The 14,596-nt window shown below is 37.7% G+C and overlaps 1 protein-coding gene across 10 annotated transcripts in view; it reads left to right on the forward strand.

Moving 5' to 3' along the window:
* Positions 1 to 14,596, forward strand: part of arhgap17b (Rho GTPase activating protein 17b) — a 37,482-nt gene that overhangs the window by 14,725 nt on the left and 8,161 nt on the right. For all 10 annotated transcript variants that reach the window (XM_083565692.1, XM_083565688.1, XM_083565694.1 and 7 more), the window contains exons 3-16: positions 2,684 to 2,788; positions 2,878 to 2,954; positions 5,660 to 5,771; positions 6,568 to 6,644; positions 9,140 to 9,257; positions 9,540 to 9,608; positions 9,845 to 9,926; positions 11,937 to 12,064; positions 12,786 to 12,897; positions 13,153 to 13,234; positions 13,441 to 13,521; positions 13,722 to 13,835; positions 13,926 to 14,017; positions 14,158 to 14,314. In XM_083565692.1, the coding sequence (XP_083421818.1) occupies positions 2,684 to 2,788; positions 2,878 to 2,954; positions 5,660 to 5,771; positions 6,568 to 6,644; positions 9,140 to 9,257; positions 9,540 to 9,608; positions 9,845 to 9,926; positions 11,937 to 12,064; positions 12,786 to 12,897; positions 13,153 to 13,234; positions 13,441 to 13,521; positions 13,722 to 13,835; positions 13,926 to 14,017; positions 14,158 to 14,314 (1,406 nt within the window). The remainder of the gene's footprint in view (positions 1 to 2,683; positions 2,789 to 2,877; positions 2,955 to 5,659; positions 5,772 to 6,567; positions 6,645 to 9,139; positions 9,258 to 9,539; positions 9,609 to 9,844; positions 9,927 to 11,936; positions 12,065 to 12,785; positions 12,898 to 13,152; positions 13,235 to 13,440; positions 13,522 to 13,721; positions 13,836 to 13,925; positions 14,018 to 14,157; positions 14,315 to 14,596) is intronic.

A 14,596-nucleotide genomic window follows, 5' to 3' on the forward strand; every position in this document is an offset into this window, starting at 1 on the left:
TATATTTGGTTTGTTGTAATAGGAAATACTACATACACTTGCAAAGTAAGATTTTTTGCAGTGCAACAAGGCATTTCTGTCTGCAAAAAACAGCCACCCACTTGATGGTTTTCTTTAAGTAGAAGACTTCAAGTGAGTGGCAGTTAAGTAGATTTTAGACACTGCTGTGTGTGAAAATCTCAGGAAATCTGCAGTTAGAGAAATAATAAAACTGGCTTGTCTGGCACCAATAGTCATGCCATGTCAAGATTAAAGAGAGATCTTTTTTTTCCCTCTCACTCTGATGATGTGAACATTACCATTAGCTGCTGTTCAGTATCTCAATGATTTTATGCAACACACTGCTGCCTTTCGATTGGATAATCGATTGGATAATTGCATGGATGAGTAAAGGACAGGCCAGAATAAAATCGGACTTTACCTTAGCTGTGTAGCTGATAGTTGTTTGCAACAAAAATGGAAAAAAAAAAGAAAAAAAAAAAAGATATTCTCAGCTGTATTGACTTCTGATCTGAAGGTCATGAGTTCAAATCCCAGCACCACCAATCTGCCATGGCTGGGCTCTTGAGCACAACAATTGTGAGTTGCTTTGGATAAGAGCATATGTAAATGGAAAAGGAGGGTGAAAGTGAAAATATTTGGTTGTATCCTTAATAAGTATAGTTATACTGATGCTAAGTTTTTACCAAACATGACCAACATTACCGGAGTCAAACAGACTCAATTTACTTTGACTTAAAGCAAAAAAGTCATTGCTAGCCGAGAGTAAGATTATGTGATGTGTGAGTGTATATGAGATATGACTATGTGAGATATAAGAGATGTGAGAGTAGGTGGTGGGGGGGGAATTCCAGGCTATAACAGTTAATACCAGTCAATAACACCTGAGCAAAATATTCAGGATTCATATGCCAAATGTTTTTCTTTCTGATTGGTAACAGAATGGCACTTTGTGTACATCATTTTTGGGTGAAAGCTCACCCTACAAATTATTGAACATAAATTATATTGGATATAATTGAAGTGACCACTGGGCAGCATAAAATCGCACAGGAAAGATTAAATTATTATTTTGCCCAGTTATTACCTTGTAATGGACAGTGGTGAATATTTAGATTAGAATCTGGTCTTGCAAAGAAGCTTGTTTGGGTGTCAGATCATTTCCTGTCAGTGTGCATGTTACATTTGTATGCTGTTTTTCCTCTTTAGTCACCGCTGGTCATTCGTTTATAAACCATGTAGTGAACGTGCACTAGATCTCATCGCTTGTCTAGCAAATGAATTCTCTTTCTAGCATGTAAAAAAAATCGATATTGCACTGCATGTGAGAAGAAAGCAGAACTCAATGGTCATGAAACTCTGACATTTTCAGTTTCAGTTCCACTAGTGCTTGTGTAAAATGGCATGTTTGATTACTGGCAAGAGGAATTTTCCTATGTGTGTATACAAGCCGGCTAAATCCATCCAAACCCTTGCAATGCTCATGCCAGCTATATTCTTGGAAAAATATGCTTTTTTGCCACCGACTTGTTAAAGGCGGGAAGAGAACATGCAGCAGAGCTAACAACCGTGAACGAAGTCTCCTGGCATCCGCGTGCATTAGACACCCACTGTATGAGCACACCTGACAGTCAGGAGGACCTGGAGCCAATTTGGGTTCTCCACGAGTATAGGGAAGAGGAAGACTTAAGCTGTCATCATTTGTCTGGGTGCTGGATGCATTTTTACAGCTACATGGTTTCTCTTGGCGCACCAGCCGAATCCAGCCTGATTGGAACGGCTGTAGGCCGGAGCCTTTGCGAAACACCGAGCTGTCTGTCAAAATGAGGAGCACAAGACGTGCAAACAGTCCACAGACCTGCATACTGTATTTATAGGGTAGAGAGAGGTGAAGTGAAAATGAAGCAGCAGTCATGCTTAACTGTGATACTGTCAGAAATAGTTCTGCATTTGGCTTTTGTAGCACGTACCGTATTACTGTAAACACGTTCTGTATTTTAGGTCGGGGTGAAATAATATTTAACTATGTAGCACTCTGGAAAACTTTTCTCAGAATAATACTGGAAAAGTATTGTACTAGAAAGTATTAAACTCACTATAATATATAACATGAGTATATCTTTTGGTGCTCGTCTATATCAAAACGAGAAACCAGCTTAAAATTAATCAGGGAGGGTTTTTTTTTTTTATATATATATAATTTTTGTTTACATGTCACAGCCGTAAATATTGGTCATTAAAAACCCTCATGTTCATGCATTTAGACTATTGGGTTTATTGTTTATTAAGAACTGATTTTTAAATGATGTGAGTTAATCAGATACCCTAGTGGGTTTTGCTTCATTGTAAGTAAAGTAGGTTTAAGTCTGTCATTGTATCATAATCCCTATTTGTTATTGAATGATGGCTACTGATTTTTAGGAATAATATACTTGTACTAACGGCTGGAATCAAATTCCTTGTGTGTGTCAACACACTTGGCCAATTAACCTGATTCTGATTCTGAAATAAAATAGAACTATAGTAAAATAGTTTTAGGAAACTGGTTTCCTTGTGCCTGAGACCTGTCACTGCTAGCGTTAACTAAAAATCATAATGTTTGTTGTGAATTCTTGCTGAGCATTCCATATGGACATTAGAACATAAGGATTTCTGCTCATTAAGCCGGATTTGTCGTTCGCAGATCGAGCGCCGCATGGAGGTTGTTCGGTTGGTCTCGCATAACACACACAAAAAGATGGTGACATATCTGCAGGGCCACGTTGGAGCAGATGCGGAAAAAAGACATGTGAGTACTGCATTGTTTTTTGGTTTATGTGTTAACACTTTAGACACACTGCACTCTCAATGTGACGCGACACGTTTCTTCCACTTTAGAAAAAGCTGCCTCTGATGAGCCTCTCTCAGGCCATGATGGATGGAGGGAGTCAGCTAGGAGAGGAGTGCATGATTGGGTGAGTTTACCTGCATTCTGATCTATGCATGATCCAGAACACATATCATTCACGAGAAGCCATATTAACCAAAGCTCACGTTGATTAGAAGGGTTCTGTCAACAATGATTACAAAGGGACTGCTTTATCTGTGAGCAGCAGTATGGTTTCATGCCGAGGAAGAGCACCACAGACTCGTTATTTGCTTTAAGAATGTTGATGGAGAAGTATAGAGAAGGTCAGAAGAAGTTGCATTGTGTGTTTGTGGATTTAGAGAAAGCGTACGACAGAGTGCCGAGAGAGTATTGTATGAGGAAGAGAAGTATGTAAGGGTGGTGCAGGACATATATGAGGACCGTGTGAGAATAGTGAAGTGTGCAGTAGGAACGACAGATTGGTTCAAGGTGGAGGTTGGACTGCAATAAGGATCGGCTCTGAGCCCTTTCTTGTTTGCAGTGGTGATGGACAGGTTGACAGACAGGGTCAGATAGGGAACAGGTTGAGCATGGAGAGGTGGAGGTACGTGCTGGAGAGAAGGGGAATGTAAGTCAGTAGTAGTAAGACCGAGTACATGTGTGTGAATGAGAGGGAGGGCAGTGGAGGGGTGCACATGCAGGGAGAAGAGGTGGAGAAGGTGGATGAGTTTAAGTACCTGGGGTCAACAGAGTAAAGTAATGGAGAGTGTGTTAGAGAAGTGAAGAAAAGAGTGCAGGCAGGGTGGAGTGGGTGGAGAAGAGTGGCAGGAGTGATTTGTGATAGAAGAGTATCTGCAAGAATGAAAGGGAAAGTTTATAGGACTGTGGTGAGACCTGCGATGTTGTATGGTTTAGAGACAGTGGCATTGAGTAAAAGACAGGAGGTGGAGCTGGAGGTAGCAGAGCTAAAGATGTTGAGGTTTTCGTTGGGAGTGACGAGGATGGACAGGTTTAGACACGAGTTTATTAAAGGAACAGCGCATTTAGGACATTTTGGGGACAAAGTGAGAGAGGCCCGATTAAGATGGTTTGTGCAGAAGAGGGACATGGGGTATATCGGTAGGAGAATGCTGAGGATGGAGCCACCAGGAAGGAGGAGAAGAGGAAGGCCAATATGAGTATCACTGAAGGATCTCGGCAGGAAGAAAATTTCCTTCCTAATATTCTGAAGAAGGTTCAAATGCAAATCTTCTTTTAGACATCACTTTTAGAACATAAGTAATGCGTGTAGGGCAATATGACAATAGATTAATATTGATTAATATTGACAATCAATATTGAAATACCGATTCTTATTCTGGTCTGTGAGTAAAATAAAACACAAATAGCTCTGAATATTCAAAACTCAAAAGAAAGATTTATTAAAAAAGTCAATATTATTAAAATAAATAATATATAAAAAATAAAATATAATGGTAAAATATCTCATGCAGAGAAAGACATGAATATAATATTCCTCTTAGAATAATGCGAGGGGGATAACCTGCAGTATAGCTAGATATTTTCAACATTTTAGCAGATATCTGTTTATAATGTAATATATTATATAAATAATATAAAATATTTTTTCAAGTGAAGCTTGTAATTTAATGCCCCATTACAAAATGAAAAAAGATATGTGCAAAAGTTATTCTTGTTTGCACTGAACCATCATTTATGTTTATTTAGCAAGTGAATGATCGTGACTAAAATACGGTGAATAGAGCAAGTCTCATATTTCAGCAGTTTGATGTTTGGCGCTCTGGTTAGTGGTAATATAGAGTACATACACCCATTATCCATAACATTATACCCACTGAGAGGTGACTGGTATCTCGAAACAAATATATTGCCAATTGATTGGGAAAACATTTAAAACAAGCATTTGAACGTAGTAAAGCCGCAGTAAACCATGTATGGAAGCAGATAAGTTACTGTTGTAGACAAATGCTATAACAAGAGAATAGAACAAAGAAGCACAGCAAAGTAACAGACTTGATTAAAAAGAAAAGAAAAAATATACATTGGTATACAAATGCATAATCATTTGCTGAAAACCACAACAGCGACTTAAATGTAATCGTTTACCGCTGCTGTTATTTGCTGCTTTTAGATGTAATGTTTGTTCGCACCGTTTGAATTGAATCTATCATCTATGTCGCAAGCGAGCTGATTGCGCAACCTGATGCTCGCGAGTCACGACAGAACTGATCCAGTGCGACTGTACCGAAGTAAACAAACAAACAGTTTGCACAATAGCACTTTCTTAAACCATACAATTTTCACATGAGGAGAACATACAGTTTCTGCTTAGCGTGTTGATGTTTCACCTGAATTAGAGACTCCAGTGTGTTTTCTTTTCATACATACATCTGCCATTTTCACACCTGGCTGTGTTATGTTCTGGTCATGCTAAACCGTAACTTGAGCAGCCCATCGATTCGTTGTTGCGGCTCAAGTGATAAGAGTATATAGTGTGGTTTTTTCCATTCTTCTGTATCTGGTCAGAGACCCAATTGAGTAGAAGGTTTAACAGCAAAATATGCAAACTCCACAGTTAGTGGTGCAGCATATTAAGTATGTATATACAGTAGTACAACATACTACAGGAGCAGTACATCATAGTGATAGTTTGTAATTAGTATAGATAAAGAAAAAACCCCAGAAATCTTTGGTTGCTGATTGTATTTGCATGATACAATCGTACAGAAACATAAATAAAACACTTTGTATCATCTACTATGTGCATTGATGTATATGACTATGATGTAGGAAAATGATGGAGTTGTGTGGAGAAGCTGAAAGTAAACTCGCTTATGAGCAGAGCCAACATGAAGTCCAGCTTGAAAGGGAAGTCCTGGACCCAATCAACCAGCTAGCAGAGGTGAGCGCAGTCAAATAACAATTGGTGATGTGTATTGTGTTTCCACAGAGCGCCTGTGTCTGTGTACTCGATGGAGATTTATTGTAGGTATCAGCGGTTAGTCTTTTTAATCTGACATAAAGCATATTAGCAGGTGGCAAGCGCTTTTTAATGACTATCAAATTGTACCTTTCATGTCTGGACATTCAGAATTTGGCTTCAACAAAAAAAAAAAAAAAGTAATTTGAGCACTGACATTAAAAATTGCTTTGTGATTATCACCTGCCATTGAACTTATTACGGCTAGCTTTTTTTCTTTTAGTGCTGCTGTTTGTTTTTCCTCAAATAATAGCTGAACAAGTCATTGATGGCAGTCAACAGCAGAATTTGCATAATATATATATATATATATTTTTTTTCACAAATAATTGTATTATTAAGTCATCAGTTCTCTCATGAGGTAACTCATCCTCCCTAAATTTCTATTTATAAAGGAATTGGTTATTTGGGGTAATTAGGAGATTTATATTTTTTATGTTAGTCTATGGATGTCATTTCTGTGCCTGGATAAAGGGAACATCAAGCAAGGTTCCATATTAGATAACTGATCAGCCTAGTGGTTCCTTTTATTATAGCCATCCCTATTCATCTATCTTCTGCTTACATACTGTACTCATTTATGTTACATGTGGAGATATTATACACACAAAAAGAGACACACAGTCACTTAAACAGGTCTTTTTTTTTTATCAATTTTATTCATTCAACCAAAGCCAGTTTAAATGCTTATCTATTCTATAATTTTTTTTGCCAACAGAATGATATTCCAAATATCATGAAGCAGAGAAAGCAGCTAGCTAAGCTTGTACTGGATTATGATTCTGCAAAGGCTAGGTGAGCAAATTCAAATATTATTTGTCACATACACATTCATACAGAGTACGACATGTAGTGGAATGCGTTTTTTTTTTTTACGACTGTCCAACATGTAAACATGAAAAATAGAAATGTAATATAAGGATAAAAATAAATAGTAAATAAATAAAATAAGTATGAGGTATATAAAAATTACAGCATAACTAGAAAGGTTAAGAATAATGTTATATGTATGTGTATATGTATATATGTGTGTGTATGTATGTATGTATGTATGTATGTGTGTGTGTGTGTGTGTGTATGTATGTGTATGTGTGTGTATATATATGTATGTGTATATATATATATATATATATATATATATATATATATATATATATATATATACAGTGAGGAAAATAAGTATTTGAACACCCTGCTATTTTGCAAGTTCTCCCATTTAGAAATCATGGAGGGGTCTGAAATTGTCACCGTAGCTGCATGTCCACTGTGAGAAACATAATCTAAAAAAAAAATCCAGAAATCACAATATATGATTTTTAAACTATTTATTTGTATGATACAGCTGCAAATAAGTATTTGAACACCTGTCTATCAGCTAGAATTCTGACCCTCAAAGACCTGTTAGTCTACCTTTAAAATGTCCACCTCCACTACATTTATTATCCTAAATTAAATGCACCTGTTTGAGGTCGTTAGCTGCATAAAGACACCTGTCCACCCCATACAATCAGTAAGAATCCAACTACTAACATGGCCAAGACCAAAGAGCTGTCCAAAGACACTAGAGACAAAATTGTACACCTCCACAAAGCTGGAAAGTGCTACAGGGAAATTGCCAAGCAGCTTGGTGAAAAAAGGTCCACTGTTGGAGCAATCATTAGAAAATGGAAGAAGCTAAACATGACTGTCAATCTCCCTCGGACTGGGGCTCCATGCAAGATCTCACCTCGTGGGGTCTCAATGATCCTAAAGAAGGTGAGAAATCAGCCCAGAACTATATGGGAGGAGCTGGTCAGTGATCTGAAAAGAGCTGGGACCACCGTTTCTAAGGTTACTGTTGGTAATACACTAAGACGTCATGGTTTGAAATCATGCATGGCACGGAAGGTTCCCCTGCTTAAACCAGCACATGTCCAGGCACGTCTTAAGTTTGCCAATGACCATTTGGATGATCCAGAGGAGTCATGGGAGAAAGTCATTTGGTCAGATGAGACCAAAATAGAATTTTTGGGTCATAATTTCACTAAACATGTTTGGAGGAAGAAGAATGATGAGTACCATCCCAAGAACACCATCCCTACTGTGAAGCATGGGGGTGGTAGCATCATGCTTTGGCTGTGTTTTTCTGAACATGGGACAGGGCGACTGCACTGTATTAAGGAGAGGATGACCGGGGCCATGTATTGCGAGATTTTGGGGAACAACCTCCTTCCCTCAGTTAGAGCATTGAAGATGGGTTGAGGCTGGGTCTTCCAACATGACAATGACCTGAAGCACACAGCCAAGATAACCAAGGAGTGGCTCTGTAAGAAGCATATCAAGGTTCTGGCGTGGCCTAGCCAGTCTCCAGACCTAAACCCAATAGTGAATCTTTAGAGGGAGCTCAAACTCTGTGTTTCTCAGCTACAGGCCAGAAACCTGACTGATCTAGAGAAGATCTGTGTGGAGGAATGGGCCAAAATCCCTCCTGCAGTGTGTGCAAACTTGGTGAAAAACTACAGGAAACATTTGACATCTGTAATTGCAAACAAATGCTACTGTACCAAATATTAACATTGACTTTCTCAGGTGTTCAAATACTTATTTGCAGCTGTATCATACAAATAAATAGTTAAAAAATCATACATTGTGATTTCTGGATTTTTTTTTTTAGATTATGTCTCTCACAGTGGACATGCACCTACGATGACAATTTCAGACCCCTCCATGATTTCTAAGTGGGAGAACTTGCAAAGTAGCAGGGTGTTCAAATACTTATTTTCCTCACTGTATATATATATATATATATATATATATATACATACACACACATAGAAAATAATTGCCAGAAGTGATCCAGTGTGATTTGTCCTTAAATCAATTGTGTTTTAACTAAAGCAATCTTTTCATTGTAACACATTTCATGCAACATATTTCAAAATTCACACTTTCAAACAAATATAAATCATGACTCTGTTGTTGTTATTTAAAATATACATTTCTATTTTTCAAACATACCTGTAGGAAATGTTAGGTTTAGAAATGTAAATATATATACATATCATACACGAACGCTGTTTTCTACATTTTTTTGTTTGCATAATAATACAACTTACTTATGAAGCTCTGTTTATCTTCACCATTGCACAGTAAATCAACTTTTAGGCCTACATTAGTGAATTGCTAGATGCTAGAATGAATAATTATTTTATACCACTGATGATACGTTTAAGTCGAGAGGTTAATCACATTAAATACCTTTTACATGTTTCAAAGTTGTAGCACGTTTTTTTATTCTCTGTCTGCTCCAGATATCTGCAGGCCAATAAAGCAATTCTGACAGCCACAAACAACCAAGCAATGGCTGCCAAAGCTGACTCATGTAAGGAGGAGATGGATGAAGCCCACAACAAAGTAGAGATATGTAAGGTATGCTTAAAGGTTATTAATTCCTCTAAGGGAGTGGTTCTAGTGCAGGGAAGGAGCTTGAGAGAAATATGGCAACACATTCCTGAGAAACCTTCTGAGAAACCTGAGAAAAAAAAACAACACATAAATCTGGAACAATTGCAAAATGCTATGATCATGTAGTTGTACATGGACACATACAGATTTCACAGTGTCCCTTTTTTACAGATTGTATGATTGAAATGGGTTTGCAGGACCTTGAAGTGTTTCATGAACAAGTTTACCGTTATTTGTTTTCTTCAGGATCAGCTGGCTGCTGACATGTACATCTTCTTTTCCAAGGAGGGAGAGTATGCACGTTATTACGTCATGGTGAGTTCTCCCTCTGCTGTCCATCGATGCATCCGTTTAATATTTTTTCTACAAAAATGCTTCGCTTGTGTTTCCCATCTCAGCGTGGCCGAGTGCCGAGCTGCTGCTTTGAAGACTGGATTGAATTATGACTATTATTTCCAGATTTCTAGCTATTTGCACTTTCCTGTCACATTTTCTGTTGCATGAACACAAATGAAGAAAGTCATGTAAGAAAGCTTTGCCTTTCTTCTTAGTTGTTAGAGGCCCAGGCCGAATACCACAGAAGATCTCTGGCTTGCATTGAAAGCGTCCTTCCCGCTATCAGATCACAGCAAGGTATGACATAACATTTAATATGGAAATGTTTTTCTAGCTTTTGTTTCCCTGATGTAAAAATAAACATTAGTGAATGAAGATATACAGGACTGTGCAAAGGTTCTAGGCAGGTGTGGTTAAAAATGCTATAAAATAAGAACGATTTAAAAAAAAATAGAATCGTTAGTTTATTTTTTATGAATTAACAACACAGACAGTAAATGTAAAGAAGAAAAATCCAAATGAAATCAGTATTTGGTGTGGAAATCTCAAGGGAATAACCACAGATTGACCCCAAATCTTCCTGCCTCTTCATGTAATCCCAGGCAGAATCGGTGATGTTGTGATCAGGACTCTGTGGGGACCAAAACTATTACTTATCAGACTTCGTTTACTCCCTGATGGTTTTTCATGATAAGTATCTGCCTGTATTTCTTAGCATTGAGGACACTAACTAATTAATGAATAGGACATTAATCCTGATCAAATCTCCAACTCCATTTGCAGAAATGCAGACTCAAAAGTGCAGAAAGCATTCAACATGCTCTGTTGTCTGCAGACACTCAATATTGTACTTCTTAACAGCTCTTTGGCAAACAACTTGTTTTTTGTTTTTCTGGACTCATCAGTCGAGAGCACTTGCTGCGTTTTTTTTTGCATCCCAGTTCCTATATCTTTGTGCATAGTTGATTCCCTTAGCTTCGTTTAAATGTTAGAGGTACAGTTGCTTAGCTGCAATTCTTTCTTGAAAACTGCTTCTGGCCAGACTTCTTCAAAAAATAGAGGGGTCGACCTTGTCCATGTGGTTTCCTCTAGTTCTTTGCTGATGTCACTGACGCCCATCTTCTGATGTTGAAGGGAAGTAAGCACGATGTGTCTTTCACCCGCTGTATTAAGATTTTTTGGCCCACCACTGTGTCTTTGTTCCTCCCCATTTCTTTGTGCATCCTCAAAATAGCTTGAACAGCACATCTTGAAACCCCAGTCTGCTATTAAATCTTGCCTGAGAGAGACCTTACTGATGCAGTATACCTAGCTTGTGTCTTGTTGCTGTGCTCAGGCTTGCCATGGTGTATGACCTGTGACTTCCACAACCTCACCTTAGAAGCAGCTTGGCTGTTCCTCACCTAGTATTAAGCCTCCTACACAGATGTTTCTGTTTCAGTTTATGTTTTAACTACATATAAAATGCTAAGTGCACAAAGTGCGCAACTGTAAAAACTGAAAGCCAAAGCATGGTCACACACCGAATATTGATTTGATTTATTTTTGTCTGTGTGCTCACTCTGCATTTTGTAAATTAATAAAAAAATTAATAATTTAAATCTATATTTTAGGAAGCATTCTTACTTTATAGCATTTTTTCCCACACCTGTCTTAAACCTCTGCACAATACTGCATGTCTATAAATTAAAGAAGTCTAAAGTAATTATGATTATTCTGCTTGGGTATTTTCTTTATGTACACCTGTATATTAATGTGACACGTGTACAATATCCATTTTATTTGAACAGATTTGCTTTGTGATTTATTATAAGCTTTACCTAGAGCTTGTGGCCACACAAATCATTAGTAGGTCAAATCACCATAATATGCTGTACCTATTCTAGGAACTCCAAAACTTCCTCTAAATCTACAGAAGCATTGTTTCTGTAACAAGTCTTATTAAACGTCATCTATAATTTATTGTTCTGTATTTTTAAGCTGTGACAGTGCTTTTAGTTTCGGCGAGAATACCACTTCCTGTAGTGTTTTTAGACCAAAGGTACACAGAGGAACTTGAATAATAATTACATTTCAACACCACCACATATCAAAGTAGATTTATTCATGTAGGGTTCAAGACCGAATTTAGTAATAGGAACATATGTTTTAGCTACCTGCTATAAAATATATCGTTCTGTTCCATCTGGGTTTTTTTTGTGTGTGTAGGTTGAGTCATTGTATTTCTTACTTAAGTTGAAGCCTTACTTAAGTCTCTCTCTCTCTCTCTCTCTCTCTCTCTCTCTCCCTCTCCCTCTCCCTCTCCAGAGACATGGATGGAGAAGCCAGCATTCGGCACATCGCTTGAGGAGCACCTTAAGCGGAGTAACAGGGAAATTGCTCTGCCTATAGAGGCCTGTGTGATGATGCTTTTGGAAACAGGCATGAAAGAGGAGGTAATGAGCCTCATCACTTTATAAATGTAGTTCCAATTCAAGATCCTAATTAGAATGTGATTTACTAGTATTCAAACCATGAAGCTTTCCTTTAGAGGCTCTATAAAGAGTTTTGGCTTAATGGCTTAGAATCACCTCAGATCTTGGAAAACAAAACTCTGGGATAACAAAACATTACCAACATTTGTGGGGTAAATCAGTCTTGTCTTTTGTAAGATGCTTAAAAAAAGTATTATTCATTATATTCATGAGTCATGATTTATTAATAATGAATTGCTGCCTCCATAGTTTCAGTGTAATTAATTTGTATATTGTGCAAAAGAATCAAGAACATCCAAACACACCTAGTATTATAGCAAACTCTATAAATGTTTTTATTTTTGTTTGATTTCTTTTTTTTTTTTATATATATTTTGACAAACCATTTGTTGGAGTAAACGTCCATCTCATGACAGTCCTGGTTTAGTTCAGTCAGTCTGTAGAAGTGTAATTGCAACTATTGATGTTATTGTGTAGTTCACTTCTCTTTTCCATTTTGACACACAGACTGCTGGGTCTAATAATAGAACTGAAACGAGACAACCAGTTCCCTTCTTTTGTTTGAAAAGTCTCCCAAATTTATTGTTAATTGGATATTATTTAGTTTTATTTCCACTGTTTTAATGTGCTAGGTAAATACATTTATATCTGTACTACATTTAGAAGTTTTGTCATTTTGCAGGGACTGTTTCGTATTGCTGCAGGAGCCTCTAAATTAAAGAAGCTCAAAGCTGCACTGGATTGTTCAACTTCTCAGTTGGAGGAGTTTTACTCAGACCCCCATGCTGTAGCAGGTGTGTTTCATTTCCAATAAAAAAGCATCCTATTCTTTGGTCTATACATCTAATACTGATCAGTTATTCAGTTATTTTTATTTAACTACAACAGATAAAAAGTATTTATATTTTTTATATATTTTTTTTGTTTTTTTAAACCAAACCAGCTTAGCCTGATTTCACAGATACTTTCCTGCCAGATCATTTTCTGTTGCAATGGTTCACATACATGAAATGAGAACAATAGTTTTTTTGTCGGTTTCCCATAACCAGGAGCCCTGAAGTCATACCTGAGGGAGCTCCCAGAACCACTAATGACCTTCCAGCTGTATGATGAGTGGAATCAAGCCTCAAAGTAAATGACATGTAGCATGATGAATATTCTGTACAGGCATAAAGCATTAACACTCTCCTAGCAGTTTTGGGAATTATCTAGAATTTGACCAGGAACATTACAGAATAAATTGAAATCATGTCTGACTTAACAATTTTTTCCCCTTAGTAATTAAACCTGTGTAAAAATGTGAATTTTTTTTTTTCCCCCTTTCTCTTTCTGTGCAGTGTTTCCGATCCAGATAAGAGACTGCAGGCATTATGGGTAACATGTGACAATTTGCCAAAGGCCAACAAGGCTAACCTGAAGTAGGTTAAGTATAAAATAAAACACAATGGGCTATACTGTTATAAGAAATTTGATTACTAGCTCAAAGCTGTTTTGTCCTACAACTTCACATTCAATTGATGCATAAATTACGTGATACTTTAACATTTTTAAAGAACTCCTTTACCTCTGACCCTTCTTTGCATTTTCACTTAATGCAGTTTATTTTGTGTGTATTAAGATATTTGGTGAAGTTCCTGGCCAAGCTGGCTCAGGACAGCGAAGTCAATAAGATGACCCCAAGCAACATTGCCATTGTATTGGGACCAAACCTGCTGTGGGCCAAAACTGAGGGGTGAGTTCAGACATGACAACAACTATTGTCTTGGTAGTTTAATTTGCTTAATGTGAGATGTCGAGTGAGTTGTTTTCCCTGCATCTTTAGGACTCTTGCTGAAATGGCAGCTGCTACCTCGGTCCATGTGGTGGCAATAATTGAGCCCATTATCCAGCATGCAGACTGGTTTTTTCCAGAAGGTACCAACATTTATTTTAAAATCCCCAACATATCTGAAATATACAGCCAAACGATTGTAGACAATTTTTTGACATCCTATTCTAGATTCAGTCCCCTTTTTACATCTAGAATAAATTCTCCTGTTTTCTTTGTCATTCAGATGTGGAGTTCAATGTGTCAGGCATGTTTGCGATGCCCACTGGCCCCGTGCACCAGTCTGGGTACCCTGCTACCCCCGAACCTGAATATGCCACTGTAGAGCGGAGACGCCCGGGCAGCCAGGGGGCATCTGAGACTGAGACTCCTCGCAAAGACAGGTATCCGTCTCACCCTCGCCTTCACAGACAAGACTCCAGATCCACTGTGTCTGCTTTGTATGTAGTGGCCAATGAGTCTGTCACAGTCAAAGCGGACAATCCGTCTCCGGAGGCTGTGAATTGACTTGCACGTGCATTCTTTTTCAAGGTGTTTTGTCTTTTCAGTTATCATTTTGTACATGCTTCATTCCATCAATAAAACATTTGTTTTCTCCCTTGTTCAAACATGGCAAAATGAGTGATCTGATTTGTCTATTTTAAAATGGGTCTCAATGAGTCTTA

This window comes from Silurus aristotelis (assembly GCF_946808225.1).
Source record: "Silurus aristotelis genome assembly, chromosome: 17".
NCBI classification, from domain to species: domain Eukaryota; kingdom Metazoa; phylum Chordata; class Actinopteri; order Siluriformes; family Siluridae; genus Silurus; species Silurus aristotelis.